General features: G+C 42.4%; 1 protein-coding gene across 1 annotated transcript in view; it reads left to right on the forward strand.

The window, feature by feature from the left end:
• Positions 1-21,170, forward strand: part of PAPSS1 (3'-phosphoadenosine 5'-phosphosulfate synthase 1) — a 105,379-nt gene that overhangs the window by 43,147 nt on the left and 41,062 nt on the right. The window contains exons 6-9 of the mRNA XM_047856517.1: positions 5,499-5,612; positions 7,804-7,915; positions 10,223-10,428; positions 14,943-15,078. Of these exons, the coding sequence (XP_047712473.1) occupies positions 5,499-5,612; positions 7,804-7,915; positions 10,223-10,428; positions 14,943-15,078 (568 nt within the window). The remainder of the gene's footprint in view (positions 1-5,498; positions 5,613-7,803; positions 7,916-10,222; positions 10,429-14,942; positions 15,079-21,170) is intronic.

The following is a 21,170-nucleotide window of genomic DNA, read 5'->3' on the forward strand; positions in this document are numbered from 1 at the left end:
TCAGTTTCCAAATCTGTTAAAGGAGAATGTTTCTGTCTTCATAGGTAGGATTGCATGAAGATTAAGTGGATTCATTCATATGCCCTTAGGACAATGCTGGAATGGTAGTGGGCATTAATGTTAGTCCCTGTACTTCAGGTATTTTATTTTTATTTTTATTAAAAACATTTTTTTAATGTTTGTTTATTTTTGGGAGAGAGAGAGCATGAGCTGGGAGGGGCAGAGAGAGAGACGGAGACACAGAATCCGAAGCAGGCTCCAGGCCCTGGGCTGTCAGCACAGAGCCTGATGCGGGCGGGGCTCAAACTCACAGACCGAGAGATCATTGACCGAAGTCGGATGCTTAACCGCCTGAGCCACCCAGGCGCCACTGCACTTCAGAGATTTAAAATTACTGAATTTCACAACAGGCCTGTACCATATATGCATATATATCTATTTTAAACAGTTGAGGAGGAGACAGGTTCACAGATGCTAACATCTTTGGTTTTGAAGATACTGTGTCTCTAATGTTTCTGGTTTCAAGTCTGTTTTGTGAACTTTTATCATGGTCTTCCTGTTAATGAATGCCTGACTTTTTGTGTAATGTCATTTTAGCATTTGTTCCTAGTGTGGAGGATTTCTGGTCTTTATCTTGCAGCTGGAAAAATGGGTGTGTCTCAAGACCTCTGAGAGCTTTTGCATTTCTAAGAAGCTAATTGAACATGGTAGGGTGTGTGCAGTTCTCCTAATGCATGTCATGTTGTTTGTGCAGGAAAAGTTGATCCTGAATTTTTATTTTCTAGTTGATGAAATAATAGGTTTTGTACAGACTTCTGAAACTACCAGTGCCCTGTAATGGGAAGGGAATATACGAAAATGACAATGATAACTGTATGTGGGGTGATTTGTTTTCTCAATTCCAAATTCTCTTCACTGCTCTTTTATAATTTAAACTAAATATACTAACAGTAATTCCTGGAATTAGAATGCACAGAATGGACGACCGTAAGTTATTTCTTTTGCTAGATTATAAGAAGAGTCATCTTTCATCCGGTTTTATTGAGATATAATTGACATACCAGAAAAACAAGAGACTTCGCTATATGTGATTTCCTCTTCAGGTACACAGTGAAATCAAGTATTATATATAAATTGTGAATGTATACTTACCATTTAGACCCCAATGGCAAACTTTTTTTTTTTTTTTTTTTAATTTTTATTTTTTTTTTTCCCAATGGCAAACTTTAAGACATGCCCTCTTTTGCTTGGCATCATTAGAAATAATTTGCCTTGGGGCACCTGGGTGGCTGAGTCGGTTGAATGTCCAACTCTTGATTTCGGCTCAGGTTATGATCTCACAGTTCCTGAGTTTGAGCCCCACATTGGGCTCTGTGCTGACAGAGCCTGCTTGGGATTTTCTTCCTCCCTTTCTTTCTGCCCCTTCCCCTCTCACCTGTTCTCTCTCTCTCAAAATAAAAAAAACAAACTATCTGCCTCATTTTTTTTTTTAATGTTTATTTATTTTTGAGACAGAGAGAGACAGAGCATGAACGGGGGAGGGTCAGAGAGAGGGAGACACAGAATCTGAAACAGGCTCCAGGCTCTGAGTGGTCAGCACAGAGCCCGACGCGGGGCTCGAACTCACGGACCGCCAGATCATCACCTGAACCGAAGTCGGCCACTTAACTGACTGAGCCACCCAGGCGCCCTACTGTCTGCCTCATTAATACAGGTTGTATAGTATTGAAACCTACAAAGAGAAGAGAAAATAGAGGCAGGTGGTGGAAGCTGTCATTCTTCCTTCACTGTTGTCTTTAATGTCCTCACGTAGTATTAGCCATGTAAACACAATGAATAGCCTGCAGCTGTGGATGCCTGCTGGCTGCTTCATTGCAGAAGTTCTGGAAGGTATATGAAGTACCCTGGGCTGTGTGCATGGCTTATGTTTTACACACTCACTTTTCCACTTGCCTCCTCCTCTGAGCAGTGGCATGCTCAAGGGACAAAAATACCTTTCATGTCTGCACACCAGAGCAATTAGCTAAACTTGGTATCGTAGCAAGTGGTGTTTTTTTTTAAATTTCTTTCCTGTGTTGAAATTTTATTACTTAGTTTCTCTTTTCCATCATGTTTACTCTCTTTATCCTTGGTTTTATCATGAGAAAGATCAGAGGACTTGAATTTACCAGTAGGAGGAGACTGATTTTGGCATATGATTTAGCTGATGCCAAACTGTCTCTTTTGTTTCAAATTTGAGGAGAAATGTGGGAGAGTAAATCTTTCTAATGTTTTTATTTAGTTTTGATGGGGTGGGGAGGGGCAGAGAGAGAGAGAGGGAGACACAATCTGAAGCAGGCGGACACAGGGCTCGAACCCATGAACTGGAACTGTGAGATCATGACCTGAGCCAAAGACAGATGCTTAACCGACTGAGCCACCCAGGCGCCCTGAGAATAAATCTTTCTAGATTTTCAGAATCCATAGGGGCTACTTGAATAGTAGCACTAGGTCTTCTATGAGATCATCTGGCTTTGATATACATATCTGATTGCTTTTTTCCTCTACTGAAGATATTAATATAAGTCCAAATATAAGTTGGAAGTTTCTTCCCACACTTACTCCTCAGGAAAATAGAGTCTGTCTTCAAAAATCTGATTCTTCTATTGGTATTTATTTTATTTATTTATTTTTTTAATTAAAGTAACTATTTTAATGTTTATTTTATTATTGAGAGAGAGAGAAAGACAGAACCTGAGCAAGGGAGGGGCAGAGAGGGAGAGAGACACAGAATCTGAAGCAGGCTCCAGGGTCCAAGCTGTCAGCACAGAGCTCGACACAGGGCTCCAACTTACATGACCTGAGCCGAAGTTGGATACTTAATTGACTGAGCCACCCAGGGGCCCTCACCATTGATACTTTGAATTACTTTTGTTGTTCTGCATTTTTTAATGGACTAATTTTTATTATTTTAACTTTTGTTTTAGAGAGCATTTGTGGGAGAGGGGCTGAGGGAGAGAGAGAATCTGAAGCAGGCTTTGTGCTCCACTTGGAGCCTGACAAGGGGCTTGATCCCACAACCCTGGGATCATGACCTGAGCTGAAATCAAGAGTTAGATGCTCAACCAAATGAGCTACCCAGGTGCCAACCCCTCCCCACCCCCATTGACTATTTTTAAGAGCAGTTTTAGGTTGATAGCAAAACTGAGTGGAAAGTACAATGAGTTCCCATATACCCCCTGCCCTCTTCCCCCATAAGCCTATCCTTTCAATACCCTTCACCAGAGTAGTACATTTGTTACAATTGATATACCTAGTGTAACATCGTCATCCAAAATTCATAGTTTACACTAGGGTTGTAAATTCTGTGGGTTTTGACAAATGTATAATGACACTATCTACTGTCGTAGTATCATTTCATTGCCCTAAAAATGCCCTCTTCTCTGGTTCTTCATCTGCTTACCCCCACCCCTTGGCCCATAATTCCTGGCAACACTGATGTTTTTAGTGTCTCCATAGTTTTGACTTTTCCAGAATGTCATATAGTTGGTATCTTACAGTATGGAGCCTTTTCAGATTGGCTCCTTTTACTTAGTAATATGTAGTATAAAGTTCTGTAGTGTCTTTTTCGTAGCTTGATAGTTTGTTTCCTCTACTGCACTTGTTGTCTGGATGTCCCAGTTTATCCATTTGTCTTCTGAGGGACATTATGATTATTTCCAAGTCCTGCAATTATGAGTAAAGCTGATGGAAACATCTGTGCAGGTTTTTGTGTGGACATAGGTTTTCAACTCATTTGGATAAATACCAAGGAGCACAATTGAGTGTGTTTAGGTTGTTTTTTTTTTTTTTTAATGTTTGTTTATTTTTGAGAGGGGGACAGAGGGGCAGAGAGAGACACACAGAATCCAAAGCAGGCTCCAGGCTCTGAGCTGTCACCACAGAGCCTGATGCAGGGCTCCAACTGACAAACCACAAGGTCATGACCTGAGCCAAAGTCGGACACTCAACTGATGGAGCCACCCAGGTGCCCCGAGTGTGTTTAGTTTCGTAAGAAACTGCCAGCTTGTCTTCCAAAATGTCTGTACCATTCACATTGCTACCAGCAGTGCATGAGAATTCCTGTTACTCCACATCCTCACCTGCGTTTGGTTTTTGTCAGTATTTTGGATGTTGGCCATTCTCATAGCTGTGTGGTGGTTTCTTGTTTGTTTTAATTTGCCTTTCCCTGCTGACGTGATGTAAGGTATCATTTCGTTTGTTTCTTGGTCATTTGTAGATCTTCTCTGGTAAGGTTTCTGTTCAGATCTTTGGCCCATTTTTTAAATATTGGGCTATTTGTTTTTCTATTGTTGAATTAAAAAAAATTTTTTTTTAATATTTATTTACTTTTGAGAGAGAGACAGAGCATGAGCAGGGGAGGAGCAGAGAGAGGGGGAGACACAGAATCTGAAGCCAGGCTCTGAGCTGTCACCACAGAACCCCAATACGGGGCTCAAACTCAACGAACTGTGAGGTCATGACCTGAGCTGAAGTTGGACGCTCAACCGACTGAGCCACCCAGGCGCCCCTCTTATTGTTGAATGTTAAGTGTTCTTTCTGTATCTTAGATAACAGTCCTTTTTCAGATATGCTTTTTGCAAGTATTTTTTCTCAGTCTGTGGCTTATCTTCTCATTCTCTTGAGTATTACTCTATTTTGAATAACAAAGTATTGCTTGGACAAAATACATGTATGAAAAGTCCTTAATCATTGACAATTTTGTATGCTTATAAAGGTTACCTAATAGATTTGGCTTAAAAGAAAGTTGAAGTAATTAAACACATTTAGTAATTATTCCTTGGGGTATGATAAGTGTTGCGAACAAGCCTTGTAAAGATCAGCTCAAGAGCTATGTTGTGGTAATCACAAATACATTCTTGTATATTCTGAGAGACAAGCATTGCCCCAATGTTGTGTTAAACGCATACTTGGAGTTCAGATAAAATTTCCAGACTGCATTTCATATGGGACCAAAAAGTGCTGTTCCCCAAACTGCCAGAGTGGGAGTAAAGCTGACATACTCTTGGGTTTCATGTGGCAGGACTGAGAAGGTGATCGCTAGTGATAAAGATGCATACAAAGGCTGGAATAAAATGGTTTGGTGACATGTTAAAGATAATAATGATTGTATTCAGAGTCACTGTATTTACTTCCAAGTACTTTCTATTGTTACCTCTTAGTTGAGGTCACCTCTTCTTTGCAGTTGCTGGGTTTTACATATGTGGCACATTCTCGGAATTCATTCTTTTCACTAGGCAATGGGACATGATACTCAGTGACTTCTTGTATGTGGGATATTCTCTGTTGAGAGAGCTGACATGAGGAAAATTGGAGAGGGGGCACCGCAGTCAGAGCCCTCTTTTATGCTTTTTTTATAAAGTCTCACTTTGAAATGTTAATGTTCTTCATCAAGACACCCTTTGGAGAACTTTAAATTGTTGAGGCAAACATCTAATTGTACTTTTGTTGTTGTATAGGATATCGTACCTGTGGATGCCTCTTACGAAGTAAAAGAACTGTATGTGCCAGAAAACAAACTCCATCTGGCAAAAACAGATGCAGAAACATTGCCAGCACTGAAAATTAATAAAGTAAGTGCTTTGTTGGTCTTCGTACCTAGTGATTTAGCCTTAATATATACTCATTATCTGTATACTTTGTTTTTTAGCAATGTTTGAGGGCATGGGTACTGGTGGCTGGGGGTTAGTTGTAGTTTATGTCACAATTTCCAGGATTTGGAAATGTATTTAATGTATTTAATGTCATAAGATTTATCTATTTTGAAATAGCAAAGATCAAAGATTGTGTAAAAGTTTTAGGTTTATCAGAAGGAATGAGTTCTTAAGGCTTCAAAGTACTATATAGTAATTAAAATGAACAATTTTTCCCTCCAAACATGTTTCATAATCCTCTGCCAAAACCTTGAATCTCTTATTTTGGTAAGAGTCATTATGTGCATGTCTTAGCTCTCATTAAGTGTTCTCCCCGCCAAAAAAAACCTACTGAGGTAAACTAGATACAACAACATTGGAAACTATAATTTATCATTTTCAAATATTAGAGAATTTTAAATTATATCCTTTAGATGCACTTTTAAAATTGAGAGATGAATAAGAAGCTGGACCAGAAGTTGAATTTCCCAGCCTTTCATTTTACCAAAAATCCAGAACACCCAGGGAAGCACCAAATCTTTAAGCACCAACAAATTTCTGGGCTTAGAGAAGGCCTCTTTAAGTAATTATTCAAATCCCTGATTAGAAGTAGATTATTTGATGTGCTTTATGGGATTGGGTCTCTGACCAGAAGCCAGGACATTCTGAGGGAGCAGAGAGGGAGAGCCGGAGAACAGAGCCACGTAGGAAGGTGGCCGTTGCAAAGGAACAGATGTTGTCATTGACATACTTTGCATGGAGTGAACATACATATATACACACAGAATGAGGATGAATGATTGTGAATCCAGGTCAGCAGAGCTCTCCAACACAGAAACACAGTAGCTCTTTTAATGTAGTGGCTTGTTCTTTGCATGGCAGTTATGAAAAGTAATTAACTAAAAAAATCCATCTTAAGTCGGATAGTGTATTAACTTGGGGGGCCAGAGCAAATACCGTAGACTAGATGGATTAAACAGCAAAAATTGCCCCTCTTGTGGATCTGGAGATTGAAAAGTGTAAGATCAAGGTGCTGGCTGATTTTGGTTCTTGGTGAGACTCTTTCTGGCTTGCTGATAGCTGTGAGCTCTGGTGTCCCTCTTCCTGTGAGGGTACCAGACCTGTTGGATTAGGGCCCCACCCTTATGACCTCATTTAACCTTGTCACCTCCTCATAGGCCACATCTCCAAATACAGTCACATTGGGGATTGGGGCTTCAACATATAAATTTGAGGGGGGACACAGACATTCAGTCCATAACACATACCATCTAGAATTGAATTCCAGTAGAGACAAATAGTGGCCACTGTCCAACGTTTAGAAATAATTGGTAAGAGGAAAACTTGAAAGTAAGTGAAACAATTTGGTCTATGTATATAATTTATCCTGTGACTTACAGGAGGGGAATACATTGGCCCACATACTTTGGGAATAAATGGTAAGCTACATTTTACTGCACCCAGTTGGCCAGGTGCTTTATCTTTTCTCATTTGAGAGCCACTGCTGCACACACGCACAGTTAAAAAATGAGCATATCCAGCTTCTGTTAATGGTATGTAGTCCATCAATTCCTTAATGTTCTGGTAGGATAGGTTAGAAATCTGAAAAGTCAAGACGTAACATAATCTTTATGAAATAAAGGGTGCCCTGTCATTGGTCAGCCACTTGTTCTGGTAAATATTTTTATGTAAAGTTTGTTTTAGTTTAAGGCATTAGTTGTCACAGTATAACTTGCAGACTATCATTTAGCATTTTCTGGGAACCTATTAAAAATACAAATTCTTGGGCCCCACACCAAAGCGATTGAAGTAGAATCTGTGGAGGTGGAACAATCTCTATTTTAATAAAGGCCTTCCCAGGGTTTCTTCTAGCATATTAAAGTTTGAGAGCCACTAGTTTAGGAGATGCCATCCTTATTAGAAATGCTTTGAAGACTAATGTTATGCACATTTATTAGGAGAGATGCACATTTTCCTAGTGCCCTTCATCTTTATTAGATTTGTATAATCTATAATCATTCTTGAGGTGTTTCTTTCCATTGCTTTCCAAATTAAACTCTTAAAGGTTATTACTGCTTTTGTTCATAAGTATATGAAGTAGAGCATTTTCCTTTACTGTCTCATTTACTAGGTGGATATGCAGTGGGTACAGGTTCTGGCAGAAGGTTGGGCAACCCCCCTGAATGGCTTTATGAGAGAGAGGGAGTACTTGCAGTGCCTTCATTTTGATTGTCTTCTGGATGGTAAGAGCTTCTGCATTCAACTGTACATTGAGTATGGAAGAGAAATTACACAGGGGCAGCAATTCATCACTGCCTCTAAAAAGTAGTGGTGATGTCTTTAATGGAGGTAGCATTTTAAGTGTTTTATTTATTTTTGAGAGTGAGTGCAAGTGGGGGAGGGGCAGAGAGAGAGGGAGACACAGAATCCAAAGCAGGCTCTAGGCTCTGAGCTGTCAGCACAGAGCCCAACCCGGGGCTCGAACCCACGAACCATGAGATCATGACCTGAGGTGAAGTCGGATGCTTAACCAACTGAGCCACCCAAGCGCCCCGGAAGATAGTATTTTAAGACCAAGTTATATCGGTACTGAATGTTTGAAGTGAACTGTGAGATCTTTTTGTTTTGTTTTGTTTTCTGGATTGTGATTTATTGCAGAGGGAGATATGCAGGTTTATATATGTAGGTTTCCCTGGGCATAAGGGCTGAAAATGGATTTAAGAAACAAATAGAATTTCCCTCTGCTGTATCCACCTGATCATCATGGAAGGCCTTTCTCTGAAAAAGTGCACATATATCCTGAATTTTGCTGTCCTGAAATCCATGCTTGTGTGTTTTTTTTTGAATTTTTTTGTCAATGTTTATTTATTTTTGAGAGACAGAGGGAGACAGAGTGTGAGTAGGGAAGGGGCAGAGAGAGAGAGAGGGAGACACAATTCAAAGCAGGCTCCGGGCTCTGAGCTGTCAGAACAGAGCCCGACGTGGGGCTTGAACCCATGAGCCATTAGATCATGACCTGGGCTGAAGTCGGAAGCCCAACCGATGGAGCCACCCAGGTGCCCCTGCTTGCTTGAGTGTTCTAATAAGGAATCAGCAAGGCCAAGTTAAGGAGTCCTGAAATAGGGGCACCTGGCTGCCTCTCAGTTGGTGGAGCATGTGACTCTTAATCTCAGGGTTGTGAGTTTGAGCCCCAAGTTGGGTGTAGAGTTTCCTTAAAATAAAATCTTTAAAACAAAACAAAGAAGTCCTGAATTAGATGGTTAAAGTGATGGTTCTTCTTCCTCTTTTAAAGCACTAAAAAAAAAAAAAAATTGTCAAAGGCATTGATGTTTAATATATTTTACTGACAATTCAGCTACCCAGAACTTTGTATACTGTTGGTAAGATTAATTTGTTACATTAAATAAAATATTTTTAAATGTCACTAAGCCTGTAAAATAGCCAGCATGTTTTTCTGTGTTATGACTTTTAACTAAGGAATGAAATTGATACCAGAAATTGTAACTCCTAGTCATTCTTCTCAAGAAACTTGTATCACAAAAATGTAAGTGTTAAATACTGCTTTTTGATTTTTCTTCTTTGGAACCAATGGCAGAATCTTTGTGGACTGCCTCCTTCGGAATGATTTAGCCTTGTGTTTGTTGCAAATCTACCTATTAATTTTCCCCTTTAAACTGTACCTAGTGGTGGTAACTTTAAAGCAGCCAAGCAGTTATCACTGATTTTTGTTGACCTCTTTTGTCCAAGGAAGGCAAGCCATGATTTCCAAGAAAGTATGCTTTTATCTGGTCTGTAAATAAGATCTACATATGAATTTGAGAGTGCATTTTATTTTTCTAACCTGGGCATGATGAGTAGGAAAAAAAAAAACCTTTTAGAACTTGAAAGGTTGGAAACTGAGGATGTGCTTATTGTCTCACAGACAACATATTTGGATTGAAATAGACACACTTGCTTCCTTTGTTTCTTGGCCAATAATCACTGGTATTGGTTTAGTTCCGATTAAAAACAAAGAAATCAAAAAATCTTTTGGGTGTTTTTGTCTTCCTCTCTCAAGGAAACCCAAGTATCCGCAGCAGACTCAAGTATACTTGCCACTCAAAGTATAGTTATCAGAACGGATTTACATTTTCCTAGAAAGGCCCTGAAAACATTTTTTGTCTAATTCATATATTGGAGGTGCTCAGTATATTTTGATGACACCAGGCTTAACCAGTTGATTCTTCCTTGTTAAACTGTTTCTTCTATGTCTGTGATTTTATACCACTTTTTTTCTTCCCAAAGACAGTTTCATGAATTGTTGTGGGAAGTGTGGGAAGTACATTGCTACACGGTGTTGACGCTCTTAATGTTTTGCTGTTTTTTTTTTTTTTTTTTTTAAACCTGTTTGCGGTGGGGGGGTTGTTCTCTCTCCTGATTTTCTGTGCCAGGTACTGTCACTGACCCATAAATCTTGTATTATTTGAAGAGCATCCCCTGAAGTGGAAGGTGGATATATGGCCTGTTGAGTAACCCAAGCTGTGTGCTTCATGTTCTCTTGTGTCCTGCAGGGGGTGTCATTAACTTGTCAGTACCTATAGTTCTGCCGGCTACTCATGAAGACAAAGAGAGGCTGGACGGCTGCACCGCATTTGCTCTGATGTATGAGGGCTGCCGTGTGGCTATTCTTCGCAACCCAGAGTTTTTTGAGCACAGGAAGGAGGAGCGCTGTGCCAGACAGTGGGGAACAACGTGCAAGAACCATCCCTACATCAAGGTCCTGAGCAAACCTTGCTGCCTTGTATCTTGATTTGCCAATAGTGTTTGTGCCGCAGTGCGGGCATCACCCGTATGTTGACTCTTCTGTTGGAATTGTTCATATTTTGCAGAATGGGGGGGGCGCCTGGATGGCTTAGTCAATTAAGCGTCTGATTCTTGATTTCTCGGCTCAGGTCACGATCTCACAGTTGTGAGATCGAATCCATGCTGGGCGTGGAGACTGCCTCAGATTCTCTCACCTTCTCCCTCTGCTCCTCCCCTGTTTGTGCATGCGGGTGCTCTCTCTCTCAAAAAAAAAAAAATTATTTTGCAGAAAGGACACTGGATCTTAGATTAGTGTGATGAACCATGATCTTGTCATTTTGGTGCAGATAAATAATTGTTCAGTAAATCTTTTTTGCATTAGGCACTGAGCTTGGTGCTAGTTCTGGGGATATATGGCTGATGTACACGGCAGGCACGTTCTTTATAGGCTTGGAGCTTACTGGCTGGTGGTGGAGCAGACATCATGTGCCTACAGGTCGGCTCTGAAGACAGGGTGCTATGGGAGCCCGTGGCAGGGTGATTTTATCTAGTCTGGACTTCCAGTCGAACGTTGTTTCCGATACGAAAATAGTGAAATCCGCTTAGTCTTTCCAGAGGGCCTCGTGTATTTTATGTATTATGTGTGAAATGTTATTGAAGTAAAATTCCTGTCAGTTGTTTTAAAGTACACTATGAGCTTTAAAAGAAATTAAGTGAAATTTTAGTAGTTTTATCTAGAAAATTTTTATGACGTCTGTTTAGATCCTGACAATGTCCTAAATCTCATCCCATGAAGGATAAGAAGTGATACACTTTTTAAAATAGGGAGATATATTGTTTAGAAAATAAGGAATTTGAACTAGTGATGGTGGTCAGATGTTTCTTCAAGTTAAAATTCTGCCGTTATTAAAAAAAATTTTTTTAATGTTTATTTGAGGGAGAGACAGAGAGAGAGACAGTGCATGAGCAGGGTGGGGTGGGGGCAGAGAGAGAGAGAGAGACTCCAGGCTCTAAGTGAGGGAGGGGCAGAGAGAGAGGGAGACACAGAATCCGAAGCAGGCTCCAGGCTCTGAGCTGTCAGCACAGAGCCTGACACGGGGCCTCAAACTGAGGAGCTGTGAGATCATGGACCTGAGCCGAAGTCAGATGCTCAACCGACTGAGCCACTCAGGTACTCCCATAATTCTCCATTTATTAATGGTTTACAAAACATGCTTATGTAAATTCTTCAAACCGCATAGCAAACCTATAGGATGGGTGGCATTTCTATCCTACACAGGGAGAAATTGAGACCTACAGGGGATAGATGTCTTGAGCAAAATTATAGAGCTAATAAGTGGAATGAGGGTCTGATTTGAATTATAAGACTTTGCGGGGGGCCTGGGGTGGCTCAGTCCGTTCAGTGACCAACTTCAGGGTCGTGATCTCTTGGTTCGTGAGGTTCAAGCTCTGAATTAGGCTCTGTGGCTGACAGCTCAGAGCCTGGAGCCTGCTTCAGATTCTGGTGTCTCCTCTCTTTGCCCTTCCCCCACTCACGTTCTCTCTCTCTCTCTCTCTCTCTCTCTCCCCCCCTCCCCCCTCTCTCTCCCTCCCCCCTCTCTCTCCCTCCCCCCCCTCTCTCTCCCTCCCCCCTCTCTCCCTCCCCCTCTCTCTCCCTCCCCTCCTCTCTCCCTCCCCCTCTCTCTCCCTCCCCCTCTCTCTCCCTCCCCCTCTCTCTCCCTCCCCCCTCTCTCCCTCCCCCCTCTCTCCCTCCCCCCTCTCTCCCTCCCCCCTCTCTCCCTCCCCCTCTCTCTCCCTCCCCCTCTCTCTCCCTCCCCCTCTCTCTCCCTCCCCCTCTCTCTCCCTCCCCCTTCTCTCCTCTCCCTCCCCCTCTCTCTCCCTCCCCCTTCTCTCCCTCCCCCCTCTCTCCCTCCCCCCTCTCTCCCTCCCCCCTCTCTCCCTCCCCCCTCTCTCCCTCCCCCCTCTCTCCCTCCCCCTCTCTCTCCCTCCCCCTCTCTCTCCCCCCCCCCCCCGTCAAAAATAAAAGTAAACATTAAAAATTAAAAAAAAATGAATTAAGGACTTTGGGGCTTCAGAGCCATCTTCCATAATCTATAGCAGAGAGTAATTACTGATGCATGTGCTGCTTCTATTTAGAGTAATCTGCACAACTTGTTAGGATGCAACCTTGAGGAACCAGCAGGATTTCGATAAGGAACGGTGAGAAACACAATTCCAGTTTTAGGGATCAGGAGGAGCAAAGACCCCATGTGTTTGAGAAATGGCTGGTTATTAAGCGGGAGAGAGGACCTTGGGAAGAGAGAAGGCTTAGCATTCTACCCTGAGATGTTAAAATGTTCAGTCATCACATGGTTTACATATATTTATGCTTTATGCTTTTCAAACTGCCTTTCTGTCGTTTAGTCCTTACAATGATCCTTGGAGGTAGACTAGTTTTCTTTAACTTGAGGAGTCTTCTTTTGGGTTTGGCTTGCCCAGACCTGCAGAGGCACCAGTTAGGAGTCAGGATTAGAGTCTGTCGTGGGTCTTTTGTGCTGCTCTGCCTTGCTAGGAGTGGAGGTCACAGGCAGCCTGGGAGCATGAGACCGTCACAAACAAAGTGGCACTTTAAGAAGCTTGGCCTGGTGGTCTTGTGCAGGATATCCCCATCCCACCACCACTTGCACTGGTACTGTCTGAGCTCTCCAGGTCTCCAGCCTACACCATCCGCTGTGCTCTGGCTGGAATCCCACTTCCTTATGCCCACTGCCTTTCTGTTCTTGGAGCAGCCGGAGTGAGCCTTCAAAAATATAAATCTGAGCATAGCACTCTATCCTCTGAAACTCTCCAGGGGCTGCTCGTTGTCAATAGAATAAAACCCAAATCCCGACAAGGTCCGGCCCTGACCTTCTAACTCATGGTCTGTCTGTCTGTCTGTCTGTCTCTCTCTCTCTCTCTTTCTCTCTCTTTCTCTCTACCTCTGCTCCTATCCCTGCTCTGACTTTCCTGGCCCTGGGCTGCTTCTCAAGGACAGATGCTCCAGGCTTTTGTTTCTGCTCCAGCACTTTTTACTTGTTCTTCCTCTGCCTGAAATACTTTACCTCCGTGGCTGGTTCCTTTTAGTCATCTCGGGTTCAGTGCCACGCTCCTCAGAGAGACCTTTATTGACCTCTTGCTCTTACATGTCGTTCACTCTGCTTCCTGGGCACTGTGTTCCATTGCCCCAGTTATTTTCTCTGTGATACTCGTCACTAGCCACTACCTGTCTGGCTTCTGTTTAGTGTCCCACTAGAACGTAAGGTCTCTTCGATCTTTCTCCCATTTTCTCCTGCATTTCCCGGTGCCCAGCAAAGGCCCTGGCATGTACCAGTTACTTGGTAAATATTTATCGAATGAAGGGTTTGATGGATGGGGAGGGACTTTATAGACCCCGTAGGAAGGGACTATAGTGGTCTGGGTATATTATTAGTACCTAAGCTGAAGCCAGGGAGGGAAGGGTGAGTTTCAGCTGTGCTGTGGAAGTGGACAGGTCCCAGAGGTCACATCCCTACTCTCAGATGCAGGGAAGGAACATGAGTGAAGTTGTGAGAAATTAGAGGTGATGTGGAGATCAGAAGGTATGAATTTGCGTCCAGCTCCATCAGCATTGCTTTAAATAGTCAAAAGTTTAGGATTGGAGAACACAGAGGAGGGGTGGGCTCACTCAGGGTTACAAAGGTTTCTTTACAACAGTGTACAACAACAATGAAGACAATGTTTTGTTACATAACAAGTCATAATTACTTACTTTGACGTTGTTTGCCTTTACTATGTAAATATCCTAGTTGTGTCACAAGACCTCTGAGAAATTATAATATATATTCTAATTTTTGTTTGTTTTGTTTTTTAATTTTATTTGAGAGAGCGAGTGAGCATGGGCGGGGAAGAGGGAGGGGGAGAGAGAGAGAGAGAGCGCGCGAGAGAGCGCGAGAATGAGAGAATCCCAAGAAGGGTCCATGCTCAGCATGGAGCCCGATGTGGGGTTAGTCTCATAATCATGAGATCATGACCTGAGCTGAAATCAAGAGTCAGATGCTCAACTGACTGAGCCATCCAGGTGCCCCAAATACATTCTAAATTTTTTTTTTTTTTCAACGTTTATTTATTTTTGGGACAGAGAGAGACAGAGCATGAACGGGGGAGGGGCAGAGAGAGAGGGAGACACAGAATCGGAAACAGGCTCCAGGCTCTGAGCCATCAGCCCAGAGCCTGACGCGGGGCTCGAACTCACGGACCGCAAGATCGTGACCTGGCTGAAGTCGGACGCTTAACCGACTGCGCCACCCAGGCGTCCCCCAAATACATTCTAATTTTAATGTGTCTCTAATCCCAGTTCAGTTGATAAGCCAAACATGTTTACCATTGGCCTTAAGATTAGTTTACAACTATATGTAGCTCATGTGAGGGAAATGTTCTTCCTTATTTTGATCTTGTTTTCTTTAAAAAAAATTTTTTTTTTCTTCCCATTAGATGGTTATGGAACAAGGAGATTGGCTGATTGGAGGAGATCTTCAAGTCTTGGACCGAATTCGCTGGAATGATGGTCTTGATCAGTATCGTTTCACTCCTACTGAGCTAAAGCAGAAGTTTAAAGATATGAATGCTGGTAAGACATGGATCTGATTATCTAACATGGTACTTAGCCTGGAGTTTCTGCTTGATGGGAATGTTCTATTTTTTCCAACACTTACTGAAGTGTGAAAGAGAATGATGAGTAAATGTAGAATGGAATGTGTTGGGAGAGATAGTTGATCTAATCCAACCTATGTAGTTCTGTTAGATTGGTGTAATTTGGAAGCTGGTTTTGCCAATTACAGATTGACCTTTTATTTGTGTCTTATAAAACTCATATGCTAAAGCTGAATACAGCTATGGAAGAGAAATTGAGTAATTCACTCTTATCAATGTGCTTTATATATTGGAATATCTTATGAGTCTAACATATCACTGCATAAACAATATCATGTTTGCTGTTCATTCAACAAATGTTTATTGTGCACCTTCATACCAGGTGCCAAGTGCTGAGGATCCATTAATAAATAAGACTGGAGTATATGGTGTATAAGAGAGAGATGTAAAGGAGATAACAGGAAAAGTTGTTGAAAAGTAGGTTAATAATGGTTTCAGATTTCTGGATTAGGGTGAAATGGACTAGTATGAGTAGACTCCATAGATGCTGCTCTTTATTATTATTTTTAATGTTTATTTTTGGGAGAGAAATTGCGAGTGGGAGAGGGGCAGTGAGAGAGGGAGACACAGAATCCGAAGCAGGCTCCAGGCTCTGAGCTGTCAGCACAGGGCCTGATGTGGGGCTCGAACCTGTGAACCGCAAGATCATGACCTGAGCCAAAGTCGGACACTTAACCGACTGAGCCACCCAGGCGCCCCGTTGCTCTTTATGACCCTATCTTATCTGGGGCAGGGATTTTCTTATCTGACAGTTTGTGAATTGTAGGTCTTTCACACAGAGGTAGGTAAATGATGTGTTTACACTGGTGCACCCACACTCACAAATTCAAGCTTCCATTTCAGGGACCAGCATTCACTGTAGAGTTTGGGAGGCATTTTTAAGATCTGAAGATTGCTGCAATCATGCTACCAGTGAATTCTCACCCATTACCGAAGTGGTTAAGCCCTAAGCATTGCTGCTGCCTTTTAAAATATTTTCTGTGTAGAAATGGAGTGGACATGGCTGAGAAAAGTCCGGTGAAAATGGTTGCTTTTTGTAAGGAACTAGCTGGCCACTGAGCCATATTTGTTAACCCGGAGCCTCCTTCTCAAGTGACTACAGAACCTGGGCAAGAGCACTCGTTTCATGAGTCGTGTTTAGCTTCTGTGAACTCCAGGTCCTGGTAGTCGTGCTGTTCCCTGCTTCACCACCCAGAAGTCATGTGGTTGTTGAGAAATTACTTTCCTCTCTAAGGCTCACTTCCCTCACTTGTAAAAATGAGGACAGGTGATACCTAACACATAACACTTTATTTTAAAAAGTGAAATAAGTTGCTTACGGCACTGTAAAGGGTACATGGTAACAGGTTAATGTGTCATAATTTCTGAGTCTGAAGCTAGTCTTACCTATTTGTGTAAAGGTTAGAGAAAGAATATCTTTTCATTCTTTTTTTTCTTAAATGTTTGTTTTTGAGAGAGAGAGATAATGCGTGCATGCACGGGAGGGGGGCAGAGAGAGAGGGAGACAGAAGATCTGAAGTGGGCTCTGTACTGACCACAGAGAGCCCTATGCGGGGCTTGAACTCACGAACTATGAGAATGACGACGTGACCTGAGCCGAAGTCTGATGCTCAACTGACTGAGCCACCCAGGTGCCCCGAATATCTGTTTATTCTTAAACTCTACTGTACCTCACTGATATTTGAGATAAGAGTGTAAAATAAGTGGAGAACTGGAGGCCACACACTGTTCAGAGCTGTGCAGTTCCCACCCAGCCTGCCTCATTTGTTCACAGTTTCTGCTTGGCCCGTGTAGGGTATCTGAGCCTAGGGCCCCTGCCCCCACCCCTCCTTAACTTCACTCATCTCTGAATTTGAAGCATGACTGAAACTATGTGTGCAGATGTTTTTCTGGATGCTAGACTTGGTGCCTGCCTGTACGATAAGATATTTTCTTCTTTTTTGCTAACATGCTTTGGGCCACTCATAGGGGAATGTGTCGTGATGGCTGTAGGTCAGTGATGGCACCTCATTCTCTTCAGTCAGCAATTTAAGGGTCCTTGTGTAAGTCCGTTCTGGCATTGAAATGTAAGAGAGAGGGGCTTCTGGGAAAGGTTTTCTTCCTGAGAAGAAACGGGCTTAGGACAAAAAGTCCTCTTTTCCTATACTTTTTCTTCCTGCTTTGGATGCTGTCATGGAAGGATACAGTGTTTGCAGCTCAGGTAGCTATTTTGTATCTGTGAGAATCCATGAGAACCTTACACTGAGTTTCTGGTCTAGTCCTGGAGTCCTTTATATCCAGATTTCTTATTCAAAGACTGAATGCGTGAATTATTTAAGACACTTCGAATTGGATCTTATTTCATATGCAGCCATAATCATCTGATGGTTTAAGACATATAGGCCTTTGCTTTTTTTTCCCTGGTAAACAAGAACATGTTTAATGGAAAGCGTGCTGAGACCACACCATATTTACTTTAATTTTTTGCCAAAATTTGAATTCATAACTGTAATTCATGTTAGTAAATTAATTGTTGGCACTGATGAGGGGTCTTATCAAGGAATTATTCATAATTGGAGTCTTTAATATTACATCTGTTTTATGCTCTTCTTTTCGAGCCAAACATTTTAGGTCATTTAGAGAATTTGTTGCATAATGAGTGATTGCAACTTTGTTTAAAGTAGCTGAGAGCCAATTATCCTTACATCAGACAACAAAGATTGTGGAGTATTATTTTGTTTACTTTTCCATTTTAGACTAAGACAAGCAACAGACCAGGAGTTTCTTTTGTAATTCTTGTTCCCTCTTTTAGGAGGCCATTAACAACTCCTCTGCTGATGTGCCTGTATCTCCTACATAGTTCAAGGAGAGAAAAACGCAATCTTTATTTTTTCTTCTACTTGGGGTTTGTTTTCCTACCTCTCCCTCTTTCTCCTTCCTGCATCTTAGAAGAAGAATTTTGATTACCTGATGGTGGGGTGTTGTCTTGTGCTCATTATTATTATCACTTCTGCTTCTTTGAGACTGTTCTGTAGCTTGGAAGGATTGAGAAGTCTTTAATAACCACATCAGTGATTGCAAGGTGACACAGTCCCAGAGGGCAGGTTCTTTGAGTCACTGATGGTTGATCTTGGAAAGGAAGAATGGATTTCACTTAACCTAAGTGAGAGCCAGTTAGTATTTATTACACACAGAATATTGTTCTCTTATTGGATTACCAATAAGAAAAAGTTGACATAACTCCTTCCAGGCTAGTATAGTATCACAGTGTTGAAGAAATCTGGGAAAGCTTTGCAGAGTTGTTGAACTACAAACTAGAATGGATGGAGACAGCAGGTGGATATTTTACGCAAAATTGGGAACAATACATGAGAAGGCTGACGCAGAAGCAGATAGTTTGCCTGTGAAGGCACTAGACTTTCTGGACCATAAATGACAGCGAACTGGAGATACCGTGATTCGAAGTTGGGTGCAGGGAGCCTCTGTCAGTCAGGTCAAGGCACACTCAGATGAGGCTGTCAACATAATTTAACAAAGTGAGTATTTGAAGAAGGGTGGTCAGGGTTAAGGGAACCCAGGAGGAATCTTGAGGCCTCCAGGGATTAGCAGCTTGGTGTAGTGTTACCCCTCCTGAGGACGCTGGAAGGAGACTGTGTTTCTGAAGCTGGGTGAAAGGAACTGAGCTGTGAGGAGGGGCTCTCGCCAGAATCCCTTTACTCTCCCCCCGGTTGTATGGGGACGGAGGCCAGAATCACGGTGCTGAGGCAGAATGGTGCTGGGGCAAGAGCCCCCCACAAACTTTCTCTGGTTGTCTGTTAATGTCTCCGACATCACCGAGGCAGGAGTACAGCCCCCATGGCCTGACACACAGATACACACACAGACACACAACAGACTAGGCAGGAAGGAGAATGGAGAACAAGTAGGACAGAGCCCAATTGGCAATACATTCAATTTTTTTTTTTTTTTTTTTTTTTTACTATAATTTGAAAGCATTTCTAGGCTTGAGAATGGAAAACAATTTATTGCTGCCATACTTTGGGGTATAAGATTATCACTTTGTGAAAAATGCTAACTAATATGTTCATGTTTACTCAAGTGCCCTGTCTTATTGATTCTTTTTCCCCCCTTCTAAGCAGCTTAAGTGAAAGAAAGATCAGTAATTTATGATGGTCCAGAGGAAGGAAGAAAAACCAAACTCTTTCTTACTTGCAACTCTCTTCAAAAAAGCTCCCACAAAAACAAACATTAAACACACAACCTTCCCTAATAACTCTAGAACTACTGTCTGTACTCTTGTTTAGCTGCTATATTGACTTAGGGAAAATCAGAAATGCCTATTATTAGAGCTTTGGGGTAAAGTGGCCGATAATAAAGCTTGAGTGGGACTGGGAGAGACTTATTAATTAGTGCTGCATGTAGGACAGTTTTACAGAGAAGAAGTTGAAAGGAGGGAAGCAGGAAGATGTTGTAATTCTGGGTTTAGTGGTTGGGATGCATACCAAGGCTCTGACTGTGGGCTGGGCAGCGAACACTGTTTGGAGAGATCTGGGGGAAGGGTGACTGGGAGTCAGGAGCACTTCACGCTCCTCACCTCATCTGTTGCTCGGAACAGCCTTGCTGCCAGAACTGAAGTTGTCTGTGGGCACTGGGCTAAGAAGCCACAGAGCAGGGTCGGAGCCAGGTTCTTTGCGCCCAGTGGCATTTGCAACCCGGCGTCCTCCTACATGAATCCGGGGGTCAGTGTTCATGCTCTTCCCACCACCAGGAGGAGCTAGTGGTTGCCATTTCCTTTCCCTGTCACAAGTCAGCACGTGCTGAGGAGAACCTTTTCCTGTGTTCCTCCCCTCCCACCTGCTGGAAGGAAAGGGATCAGACTGTACTTGTTTCCTAGTGTGTTGGCTCCTGGACTAGAGGGAAGGGGAGAGAACTTGCTTTACTGGGTTGTCCCTTTATGTAGACATCAAATAAGAAGGAATAGGTTTTGGGGGCCAGACCTGTGTTTGGCTTGAGTAATAGTGAAGGTGGAAGGATTGACAGGAGAGGGGACAGCAGTGAACATTATGTATTGAAATGCTTTCAGTAATAAGTCTCTATAACTGATGAATTGGATGGTCAGAATTAGAGATGCAGCTAACAGAAGCCATCTGTGTGCACACAGTAATTGAATCCAGGCGAAGGGGTGAGTTTCCCGAATGAGTATGCAAAGAAAGCACTTCATAAGACACAGCAATGAACCTATTGCTCTGAGAGAACTACAGGATGTCAGAAACAAGTGATCAGCCCGAAATGGCCACACAGAATATAAAACATACACATCTGATTACAACTTTGTAAAAAGAAAAAATGTTATGTATAGAGAGAAAACTAGGGGATTGTGCAAAACAACCAAAAACAGCTATGTTAGGATAGTGCATTTGTAGGCAGTTTTCCCCCCCCAAATGTCCTTAGTGTTTCATGGTTTTTACTTAAAAGGGTCAAGGGGAAGATGAAGTAGAAAAGTTTGGTGCCATGGTTGGCAGGCCCTGAGACTGTGAAGGCCGTGGGGTCGGTGTTTTTTGTCAGAAGCAGTGGAGAGGTTGGGACACTTTATTATTTATTTATTTATTTAAAAAATTTAATGTTTATTTTTGAGAGAGAGACAGACAGACCATGAGCAAGGGAGGGGCAGAGAGAGAGAGAGAGAGAGAGAGAGAGAGATAGACACACACACACACACACACACACACACACACACACACACTCTGAAGCAGGCTCCAGGCTCTGAGATGTCAGCACAGAGCCTGACACGGGGCTCAAACTCATGAATGTGAGAGCATGACCTGAGCCGAACCCACTGAGCCACCTAGGCACCCCAGATCAGGACCCTTTAAAACAAGAAAGTGCCTATTGGATTTGGCAGGAGTTTTGTATTCACTAAGTAACAACGGGAAAGAATTGGTTAAGTAAATGAATGTGGTCCCATTCTTTTCTTCCATCGCTTGACCTTTCACACTGTCACCAGGTGTATCTTCTGAAGACAAAGATATA

This window comes from Prionailurus viverrinus, chromosome B1 (genome assembly GCF_022837055.1).
Source record: "Prionailurus viverrinus isolate Anna chromosome B1, UM_Priviv_1.0, whole genome shotgun sequence".
NCBI classification, from domain to species: Eukaryota; Metazoa; Chordata; class Mammalia; order Carnivora; family Felidae; genus Prionailurus; species Prionailurus viverrinus.